Source organism: Embiotoca jacksoni, unplaced genomic scaffold, assembly GCF_022577435.1.
Source record: "Embiotoca jacksoni isolate LCO1_2020_lvr unplaced genomic scaffold, fEmbJac1.0.p SCAF_69, whole genome shotgun sequence".
Classification (NCBI taxonomy): Eukaryota; Metazoa; Chordata; class Actinopteri; family Embiotocidae; genus Embiotoca; species Embiotoca jacksoni.
Window position 1 is genome coordinate 726,719 of NW_027185424.1, and position 12,983 is coordinate 739,701.

General features: G+C 49.7%; 1 protein-coding gene across 2 annotated transcripts in view; it reads left to right on the plus strand.

Moving 5' to 3' along the window:
• Positions 1-12,983, plus strand: part of wipi1 (WD repeat domain, phosphoinositide interacting 1) — a 34,752-nt gene that overhangs the window by 17,930 nt on the left and 3,839 nt on the right. For both annotated transcript variants that reach the window (XM_069175622.1, XM_069175623.1), the window contains exons 5-9: positions 1-68; positions 1,580-1,672; positions 2,521-2,591; positions 11,529-11,636; positions 11,841-12,005. The exon at positions 1-68 is cut by the window's left edge and continues 30 nt beyond it. In XM_069175622.1, coding sequence (XP_069031723.1) covers positions 1-68; positions 1,580-1,672; positions 2,521-2,591; positions 11,529-11,636; positions 11,841-12,005 — 505 coding nt within the window. The remainder of the gene's footprint in view (positions 69-1,579; positions 1,673-2,520; positions 2,592-11,528; positions 11,637-11,840; positions 12,006-12,983) is intronic.

The window sequence follows — 12,983 nt, forward strand, 5'->3', positions numbered from 1 at the left end:
ACTCCTACCTGGCGTACCCCGGCAGCGCCACCATCGGGGAGATCATCGTGTATGATGCCAACAGTTTGGTAAGAAAACACGTCATCACAGAGCGTCTCAAATATTATAATATGATCCATCGTCCTCGGTGACGGAGAATCGAGTCAGCTGTAATTCTTTCAGTGTGTGAACATCCAGGACGTCCTCCACAGAGCAGCTGGCCTCGGGGTGTCTTCGTGTTGTCTAAGCAGCACATCACACTCAAACACGTTTGGTTATGTATTTTTCAAAGTCATGCAAGTATACAATTTCATGTAATTACAAATGTCACTTATCTAATTGGTAAGTGAGGGTGGACGAGCTAAAATACTTGTGCAAAAAGTTACTCAAATATATTCTATGTTTACATGCAAGTTCCAGATGTTGGTTGTTGCTTTAGAACAACAATACATCTGCAGCCACCTATTTGTTTGAGAGACGGAGCTATTTTTCAGTTAACAGGGTTTTAATTTATAAAACATATTTTTGACTAAATACATAAAAATGTATATTGCGACAATATCAAAGGTTTCTCAAAAATATTTACACACTAAGACTTTTGGAAAAAATGGATCATCAGTAATATGGATAAAATGACTAAGTTGTTAAAGGCAAATAATAAAGCAGCTACAGCGAACTTTGCATTCTTCTGCTGTAATGCAGCTTTGATAACCAAGAAAAGACAATTCTTACTTCATAATATCTAAAACATGACAACATCCAGTCTTACACCATGATTTAAATATATAATCAATACATTGTGTCGCCCTAAATGGGACAAAAACGTTTTTTTACCTCTTTATTCATCAAGCAAAACATTTGTTGTTATTGACAAATTAAGCTGTTGTTTACTGCTGTTTGAGATCAGGTGATTTAATGTGTGGATTAAAAAACGTCAGAAATAAAACTCCAATTGTAATAAACTGAAATCGACCTTTAAATCTGAAAAGCCGTGTTTGGAAACTGAAGCTGAACTTCTGTTGTTCAGTGAACGTGATGCTGACTGACAGATGTCCTCAGATATGACGTGATGTCCACTCAACTACTATAACAGGAACTAGTTTGTACTATTCAAGGTCTGACAAATGTTTGACTGAGCAGTTGTGACGCTGTAATCTGGAACACATGAACTCAGGAAACATTTATCTTTCATAACAATCCAGTGAAAGAACAGAAGGTGCTGTTTGCTCCCTGAAAGGAGCTCCTGAGGTTCTCACACCTGCTGGTGAAACCGAGTCAGGTTTTTAATGTTGGGTTTCTTTTTACCTGGAACCGAGTCAGCTGACCTCAGTCAGCTGACCTCAGTCCCATGCTGTGAACTCAGTCAGACACAAAGATCTTCCTTCCCCTCTGTGATGCTTCATAAACACAGCGAGTTCAGGAATCTAAGCAGCTTGTGTTTCTAAGTCAAGAAAACAAATACTTTTGCTGTGAACAGTAACACATCTTTAACAAAGTTCCCTTAAAGTTGGTTAATAAACGGTGATGAGCGGTGACGTCGACGGCTGCAGGTGTAAAGACGTCCCTGCATTAGGAAGGTAAACATCCTGTTTCATTTCAGAGCACGGTGACCATGATCCCGGCTCACGACAGTCCTCTGGCAGCGCTCACCTTCAACGCCTCGGCCACCAAGCTGGCCAGCGCCTCGGAGAGGGTAAGACATGTTTATTCAGTCTGGATATGAGTCCCAGGGTGGCCGTCTGTCCAGCCGAGACCGTGGTCCTGCTGATGCTCGGGACGCCCAGAGAATGAGAGCTTCTGATTGGATGAGCTTCTGACCTTTCTTTTAAAACACCGTCGACCTTCACTTTCATTCCAAGAGATGTTGAAAGAGGATTCCAGATGTTTTACATCGTACACATGTTTACAATTTAATATATGTATCTCTTGTCAACCAAAGTCAAGACCACCTCCCCTTCTGTCTCTCTGTCTGCCTGTCTGTCTGTCTGTCCCTCTGTCTGTCTGTCTGTCTGTCCCTCTGTCTGTCTGCCTGTCTCTTTGTCTGTCTGTCTGTCTGTCTGTCTGTCTCTCTGTCTGTCTGTCTCTCTGTCTGCCTGTCTGTCTGTCTCTCTGTCTGTCTGCCTGTCTCTCTGTCTGTCTGTCTGTCTGCCTGTCTCTCTGTCTGTCTGTCTCTCTGTCTGTCTGCCTGTCTGTCTGCCTGTCTGTCTCTCTGTCTGCCTGTCTCTCTGTCTGCCTGTCTGTCTCTCTGTCTGTCTGTCTGCCTGTCTCTCTGCCTGTCTGTCTGTCTCTCTGTCTGTCTGCCTGTCTGTCTGTCTGTCTGCCTGTCTCTCTGTCTGTCTGTCTCTCTGTCTGTCTGTCTGCCTGTCTCTCTGCCTGTCTGTCTGTCTGTCTGTCTGTCTCTCTGTCTGTCTGTCTGTCTGTCTGTCTGTCTGCCTGTCTCTCTGTCTGTCTCTCTGCCTGTCTCTCTCTCTGCCTGTCTCTCTGCCTGTCTCTCTGCCTGTCTCTCTGTCTGTCTGTCTGTCTCTCTGTCTGTCTGTCCAGGGAACGGTCATCCGAGTCTTCTCCGTTCCTGAAGGACTGCGTCTGTTTGAGTTCCGCCGAGGCATGAAGAGGTCAGAGTTCACACTTCTTCACATCTGTATGAGCTGAAGACACGAAGCAAATCACTCAATCAAGTTCCAGATTTTACAGTTTCTAGTAAAAGTTTTGTCAAATAACATGTTTTGCTCCTTTTAATACAAGTAGAATGTTGAAGCAACCTTTTACTTGTAAAGTGTCAGAACCTCATGAACTCCTGAGACCTTAACCGAGCGGTTCGGACTGGACGTCCTCTGAAGCAGGTGAACGTCAACAACCAATCACAGCCTGGAACTCACCGACTGAGGATCTGGAAACCAGGCTGGTCACATGCTTCAGATCCTCCACCATGTCCTCCAGACAGACCCCTGGTCACATGCTTCAGATCCTCCACCATGTCCTCCGGACAGACCCCTGGTCACATGCTTCAGATCCTCCACCATGTCCTCCGGACAGACCCCTGGTCACATGCTTCAGATCCTCCACCATGTCCTCCGGACAGACCCCTGGTCACATGCTTCAGATCCTCCACCATGTCCTCCGGACAGACCCCTGGTCACATGCTTCAGATCCTCCACCATGTCCTCCAGACAGACCCCTGGTCACATGCTTCAGATCCTCCACCATGTCCTCCAGACAGACCCCAGACCTGACATCGCCCTGTTGATGCTGAGTCCTCCCTCCTGCTGGGCGCTGTCATCATCCAGCATGAAGCCCAGCAGAGTTCAACCTGCCGATGCAACGATGGTGCACCTCTCCACCCACCTCCACCCACCTCCACCTGGAAGACAAAGGCAGACTGCAGCGCATCATTTGCTCCACTGAGATGGTGATTGGTTGCAACATGCCGTCCCTCCGGGACACCGAGGCGAGGAGGAAAGATGGCTGACCCTCCTACCCGGGACATGAACTCTGTCCATCACTCCCCTGAAGCAGGAGGCCGAAGTCTTTCTGGGACAAAACAGTTTGTTCCCGACAGCAGCCGGCCTCATCAGCAAGGTCCAGGACACACTCTGTCCCACTCACACACTCTGTCCCACTCACACACACTCTGTCCCACTCACACACACTCTGTCCCACTCACACACACTCTGTCCCACACACTCTGTCCCACTCACACACTATGTCCCACTCACACACACTCTGTCCCACTCACACACACTCTGTCCCACTCACACACTCTGTCCCACTCACACACTATGTCCCACTCACACACACTCTGTCCCACTCACACACACTCTGTCCCACACACTCTGTCCCACTCACACACTATGTCCCACTCACACACACTCTGTCCCACTCACACACTCTGTCCCACACACTCTGTCCCACTCACACACTATGTCCCACTCACACACTCTGTCCCACTCACTCACACACACTGTCCCACTCACACACTCTGTCCCACTCACACACACTCTGTCCCACTCACACACACTCTGTCCCACACACTCTGTCCCACTCACACACACTCTGTCCCACTCACACACTCTGTCCCACTCACACACACTCTGTCCCACTCACACACTCTGTCCCACTCACACACTATGTCCCACTCACTCACACTCTATCCCACTCACACACACTCTATCCCACTCACACACTCTGTCCCACACACTCTGTCCCACTCACACACTATGTCCCACTCACACACACTCTGTCTCACACACACACTCTGTCCCACTCACACACTCTGTCCCACTCACACACTATGTCCCACTCACTCACACTCTGTCCCACTCACACACACTCTATCCCACTCACACACACTCTATCCCACTCACACACTCTGTCCCACACACTCTGTCCCATTCACACACTATGTCCCACTCACACACTCTGTCCCACTCACACAAACTCTGTCCCACACACTCTGTCCCACTCACACACTATGTCCGACTCACTCACACTCTGTCCCACTCACACACACTCTGTCCCACTCACACACTCTGTCCCACACACTCTGTCCCACTCACACACTATGTCCCACTCACACACTCTGTCCCACTCACACACACTCTGTCCCACTCACACACTCTGTCCCACTCACACAAACTCTGTCCCACACACTCTGTCCCACTCACACACTATGTCCGACTCACTCACACTCTGTCCCACTCACACACACTCTGTCCCACTCACACACTCTGTCCCACACACTCTGTCCCACTCACACACTATGTCCCACTCACACACTCTGTCCCACTCACTCACACACTGTCCCACTCACACACACTCTGTCCCACTCACACACACACTCTGTCCCACTCACACACAATCTGTCCCACACACTCTGTCCCACTCACACACTATGTCCCACTCACACACTCTGTCCCACTCACTCACACACACTGTCCCACTCACACACACTCTGTCCCACTCACACACACTCTATCCCACTCACACACTCTGTCCCACTCACACACACTCTGTCCCACTCACACACTCTGTCCCACTCACTCACACACACTGTCCCACTCACACACACTCTGTCCCACTCACTCACACACTGTCCCACTCACACACACTCTGTCCCACTCACACACAATCTGTCCCACACACTCTGTCCCACTCACACACTATGTCCCACTCACACACTCTGTCCCACTCACTCACACACACTGTCCCACTCACACACACTCTGTCCCACTCACACACACTCTATCCCACTCACACACTCTGTCCCACACACTCTGTCCCACTCACACACACTCTGTCCCACTCACACACTCTGTCCCACTCACTCACACACACTGTTCCACTCACACACACTCTGTCCCACTCACACACTCTGTCCCATTCACACACTCCGTCCCACACACTCTGTCCCACTCACACACTATGTCCCACTCACTCACACTCTGTCCCACTCACACACTATGTCCCACTCACTCACACTCTGTCCCACTCACACACTATGTCCCACTCACTCACACTCTGTCCCACTCACTCACACACACTGTCCCACTCACACACAATCTGTCCCACTCACACACTCTGTCCCACACACTCTGTCCCACTCACACACTCTGTCCCACTCACTCACACACTCTGTCCCACTCACACACACTCTGTCCCACTCACACACACTCTATCCCACTCACACACTTTGTCCCACACACTCTGTCCCACTCACACACACTCTGTCCCACTCACACACTCTGTCCCACTCACTCACACACACTGTCCCACTCACACACACTCTGTCCCACTCACACACACTCTATCCCACTCACACACTCTGTCCCACACACTCTGTCCCACTCACACACACTCTGTCCCACTCACACACACTCTGTCCCACTCTCACACTCTGTCCCATTCACACACTCTGTCCCACTCACACACACTCCGTCCCACACACTCTGTCCCACTCACACACTATGTCCCACTCACTCACACTCTGTCCCACTCACACACACTCTGTCCCACTCACACACTCTGTCCCACTCACACACTCTGTCCCACTCACACACTATGTCCCACTCACACACTCTGTCCCACTCACTCACACACACTCTGTCCCACTCACACACAATCTGTCCCACTCACACACTCTGTCCCACACACTCTGTCCCACTCACACACTATGTCCCACTCACACACTCTGTCCCACTCACTCACACACACTGTCCCACTCACACACTCTGTCCCACTCACACACACTCTGTCCCACTCACACACACTCTGTCCCACACACTCTGTCCCACTCACACACACTCTGTCCCACTCACACACTCTGTCCCACTCACACACACTCTGTCCCACTCACACACTCTGTCCCACTCACACACTATGTCCCACTCACTCACACTCTATCCCACTCACACACACTCTATCCCACTCACACACTCTGTCCCACACACTCTGTCCCACTCACACACTATGTCCCACTCACACACACTCTGTCTCACACACACACTCTGTCCCACTCACACACTCTGTCCCACTCACACACTATGTCCCACTCACTCACACTCTGTCCCACTCACACACACTCTATCCCACTCACACACACTCTATCCCACTCACACACTCTGTCCCACACACTCTGTCCCATTCACACACTATGTCCCACTCACACACTCTGTCCCACTCACACAAACTCTGTCCCACACACTCTGTCCCACTCACACACTATGTCCGACTCACTCACACTCTGTCCCACTCACACACACTCTGTCCCACTCACACACTCTGTCCCACACACTCTGTCCCACTCACACACTATGTCCCACTCACACACTCTGTCCCACTCACACACACTCTGTCCCACTCACACACTCTGTCCCACTCACACAAACTCTGTCCCACACACTCTGTCCCACTCACACACTATGTCCGACTCACTCACACTCTGTCCCACTCACACACACTCTGTCCCACTCACACACTCTGTCCCACACACTCTGTCCCACTCACACACTATGTCCCACTCACACACTCTGTCCCACTCACTCACACACTGTCCCACTCACACACACTCTGTCCCACTCACACACACACTCTGTCCCACTCACACACAATCTGTCCCACACACTCTGTCCCACTCACACACTATGTCCCACTCACACACTCTGTCCCACTCACTCACACACACTGTCCCACTCACACACACTCTGTCCCACTCACACACACTCTATCCCACTCACACACTCTGTCCCACTCACACACACTCTGTCCCACTCACACACTCTGTCCCACTCACTCACACACACTGTCCCACTCACACACACTCTGTCCCACTCACTCACACACTGTCCCACTCACACACACTCTGTCCCACTCACACACAATCTGTCCCACACACTCTGTCCCACTCACACACTATGTCCCACTCACACACTCTGTCCCACTCACTCACACACACTGTCCCACTCACACACACTCTGTCCCACTCACACACACTCTATCCCACTCACACACTCTGTCCCACACACTCTGTCCCACTCACACACACTCTGTCCCACTCACACACTCTGTCCCACTCACTCACACACACTGTTCCACTCACACACACTCTGTCCCACTCACACACTCTGTCCCATTCACACACTCCGTCCCACACACTCTGTCCCACTCACACACTATGTCCCACTCACTCACACTCTGTCCCACTCACACACTATGTCCCACTCACTCACACTCTGTCCCACTCACACACTATGTCCCACTCACTCACACTCTGTCCCACTCACTCACACACACTGTCCCACTCACACACAATCTGTCCCACTCACACACTCTGTCCCACACACTCTGTCCCACTCACACACTCTGTCCCACTCACTCACACACTCTGTCCCACTCACACACACTCTGTCCCACTCACACACACTCTATCCCACTCACACACTTTGTCCCACACACTCTGTCCCACTCACACACACTCTGTCCCACTCACACACTCTGTCCCACTCACTCACACACACTGTCCCACTCACACACACTCTGTCCCACTCACACACACTCTATCCCACTCACACACTCTGTCCCACACACTCTGTCCCACTCACACACACTCTGTCCCACTCACACACACTCTGTCCCACTCTCACACTCTGTCCCATTCACACACTCTGTCCCACTCACACACACTCCGTCCCACACACTCTGTCCCACTCACACACTATGTCCCACTCACTCACACTCTGTCCCACTCACACACACTCTGTCCCACTCACACACTCTGTCCCACTCACACACTCTGTCCCACTCACACACTATGTCCCACTCACACACTCTGTCCCACTCACTCACACACACTCTGTCCCACTCACACACAATCTGTCCCACTCACACACTCTGTCCCACACACTCTGTCCCACTCACACACTATGTCCCACTCACACACTCTGTCCCACTCACTCACACACACTGTCCCACTCACACACTCTGTCCCACTCACACACACTCTGTCCCACTCACACACACTCTGTCCCACACACTCTGTCCCACTCACACACACTCTGTCCCACTCACACACTCTGTCCCACTCACACACACTCTGTCCCACTCACACACTCTGTCCCACTCACACACTATGTCCCACTCACTCACACTCTATCCCACTCACACACACTCTATCCCACTCACACACTCTGTCCCACACACTCTGTCCCACTCACACACTATGTCCCACTCACACACACTCTGTCTCACACACACACTCTGTCCCACTCACACACTCTGTCCCACTCACACACTATGTCCCACTCACTCACACTCTGTCCCACTCACACACACTCTATCCCACTCACACACACTCTATCCCACTCACACACTCTGTCCCACACACTCTGTCCCATTCACACACTATGTCCCACTCACACACTCTGTCCCACTCACACAAACTCTGTCCCACACACTCTGTCCCACTCACACACTATGTCCGACTCACTCACACTCTGTCCCACTCACACACACTCTGTCCCACTCACACACTCTGTCCCACACACTCTGTCCCACTCACACACTATGTCCCACTCACACACTCTGTCCCACTCACACACACTCTGTCCCACTCACACACTCTGTCCCACTCACACAAACTCTGTCCCACACACTCTGTCCCACTCACACACTATGTCCGACTCACTCACACTCTGTCCCACTCACACACACTCTGTCCCACTCACACACTCTGTCCCACACACTCTGTCCCACTCACACACTATGTCCCACTCACACACTCTGTCCCACTCACTCACACACTGTCCCACTCACACACACTCTGTCCCACTCACACACACACTCTGTCCCACTCACACACAATCTGTCCCACACACTCTGTCCCACTCACACACTATGTCCCACTCACACACTCTGTCCCACTCACTCACACACACTGTCCCACTCACACACACTCTGTCCCACTCACACACACTCTATCCCACTCACACACTCTGTCCCACTCACACACACTCTGTCCCACTCACACACTCTGTCCCACTCACTCACACACACTGTCCCACTCACACACACTCTGTCCCACTCACTCACACACTGTCCCACTCACACACACTCTGTCCCACTCACACACAATCTGTCCCACACACTCTGTCCCACTCACACACTATGTCCCACTCACACACTCTGTCCCACTCACTCACACACACTGTCCCACTCACACACACTCTGTCCCACTCACACACACTCTATCCCACTCACACACTCTGTCCCACACACTCTGTCCCACTCACACACACTCTGTCCCACTCACACACTCTGTCCCACTCACTCACACACACTGTTCCACTCACACACACTCTGTCCCACTCACACACTCTGTCCCATTCACACACTCCGTCCCACACACTCTGTCCCACTCACACACTATGTCCCACTCACTCACACTCTGTCCCACTCACACACTATGTCCCACTCACTCACACTCTGTCCCACTCACACACTATGTCCCACTCACTCACACTCTGTCCCACTCACTCACACACACTGTCCCACTCACACACAATCTGTCCCACTCACACACTCTGTCCCACACACTCTGTCCCACTCACACACTCTGTCCCACTCACTCACACACTCTGTCCCACTCACACACACTCTGTCCCACTCACACACACTCTATCCCACTCACACACTTTGTCCCACACACTCTGTCCCACTCACACACACTCTGTCCCACTCACACACTCTGTCCCACTCACTCACACACACTGTCCCACTCACACACACTCTGTCCCACTCACACACACTCTATCCCACTCACACACTCTGTCCCACACACTCTGTCCCACTCACACACACTCTGTCCCACTCACACACACTCTGTCCCACTCTCACACTCTGTCCCATTCACACACTCTGTCCCACTCACACACACTCCGTCCCACACACTCTGTCCCACTCACACACTATGTCCCACTCACTCACACTCTGTCCCACTCACACACACTCTGTCCCACTCACACACTCTGTCCCACTCACACACTCTGTCCCACTCACACACTATGTCCCACTCACACACTCTGTCCCACTCACTCACACACACTCTGTCCCACTCACACACAATCTGTCCCACTCACACACTCTGTCCCACACACTCTGTCCCACTCACACACTATGTCCCACTCACACACTCTGTCCCACTCACTCACAGACACTGTCCCACTCACACACACTCTGTCCCACTCTCACACACTCTGTCTCACTCACACACTCTGTCCCACTCACACACACTCTGTCCCACTCACACACACTCTGTCCCACTCACACACACCAGAAACCCAGTTCTACAAAAGTATAAATATCCAAAGCGAACCTTAAAATCGAGCATCAACTGGAATAATCATCAGCTGGAGCTTTTGAAGTGAAGCCGTCACCGAGCCCTGACGTGAACATCCCTGCAGATCGGTGAGGACATCTTAAACTGGGTGTGAGACGATCTAAAGTTTCTCCGAACCTGAAGTGATGTGCAGGAAAGGAGCTGAAACTTCTTCAATCAAGAACAAAAAATGTTTGAACCGGGTACCAGAAGTGTTTCGAAGCTTTTACCTCTATCACAGGAAGGGTTAACAAATACTGATGTCGTAGGCTGTTCAGACGTTTGCAGTCTTCAGTTACTGTGGATTAAGTTCAGTTCATGAAAACGGTAAAGAGAGCCGGGAGCCGTCGATGTCACATCGGTCTGCATGTTCTTCTGCTCGGAGACTCCATCTCTAGATTCAGTATTTAATGATGTGTGTTGGCTGAGATACCGGAGAGCTGAGTTGACCAATGAGGTCAGTGTTCTCAACCAATAGACTACTAATGATCAGACTTACTTGTCCGTGATATTCTGGGTTAGTCCTCATCTTTATGTGTATGTATGTGCATACACATAAAGGGAGTCTCATTAGTGGGTGAATGGAAAAACATGTTAAAGCGCTTTGAGACCAAAAGGTGATAAAACTATACAAGTACAGACCATTTACCATTTACCATGTGTGTCTATGTCCTCTTGTCTGCAGGTATGTCAACATCAGCTCTTTGTCCTTCAGCCCTGATGGACAGTTCCTCTGCGCTTCCAGCAACACAGAGACTGTACACATCTTTAAACTGGAACAACTGGGACCAAGGTACACACACACACACACACACACACACACACACACACACACACACACACACACACACACACACACACACACACACACACACACACACACACAAGTTGGTTCATTTATTCATGGACTAGAAGCCTGCTGGCTTTCCTTTTAAAGGAAAAGCGACTAAAGCAAAGTGTGGATCAGTTTGTCTGAACTTGTTGTACCTGTGTGCAGTGGAGAGGACGAAGCTGCCACCTGGACGTCCTACGTGGGGAAGATGTTTTCAGCAGCCAGCAGCTACCTCCCTGCTCAGGTGTCCGGCATGATGACCCAGGATCGGGCCTTCGCCACCGTCCACCTCCTGTCGTCGGGCCAGAGGAACGTCTGCACCCTGGCTGTGTGAGTCTCTGTCCTTCACCAATCACACAACGTTTACCTCCTCGTCTGCAGAAAATCCACACTTGTTAAACTCCTCTGCTGACAAATGTCTTCTAGTTATTAATTAGTAATGACTGATTCTGAAATCTTGCCGGTAACGTTAGCAGCTCTGCATTTATAGGTGGTGCTGGATGTCAGTGGGGGGTAGATGATATCAATGGTTGCTAAATTATGCTAATTAACTTACATATTATTTTTCAAAATTGTGCACAAAATCTATATTCCAAATAGACATTTTTACATTATCTGTACTACCTAAAAATAAAAAAAGAATCATAGATTTGGACCCAAAGTAAGATTTATTTAACACTCAGTAGGAAGAGCAGCTTACTTTTAACAACACGTTGTGTCTTCTTGTTCTTTAAACATCAAAATTAGAGCTCTTTTCCACAAAAGGTCTAAAACGTATCAAATTGTGAAACATTGAACGCTGTTAAGCTGAAATGGAAAAAATAAAAAATGAACTGCATGATTATTTCTTATGTATCTTTATTTCAGAGAATTTAAATTTAAAAAGCTCTACTACAACGCAGCTGCTCACCAAATTAAATAGTCGAAATATGTTTTGGATGTCAAAATAGATTTGTTTCCTTCTAAGCAGCAGCTTTTTTGTCTCGTTGTTAAATGACATGAGTTATCTGCTCGCTAGGAGGGATCGAGCACCAGAGTTCATAAACAATCATCACGACTACACAAATGGACACTAATTGATTGTTTGTATATTTATTAATCCATTTTTTTTTTTAAGTTAATGTCAAAGATTGTTTGTAATGAAGAGGATGTGTCACTTTAACATCCCTCGATAAACACGTTATTGAAAACAATTTCTGTGGTTCAACTGAGAGGTGACTTTTTTTTTAGAGAAATCAACAGCTGATCGCAGCTCCTTAAATACAGAAGAGGTCCTCTGATGTTTTACGCATCTAATTGATGTTTGCA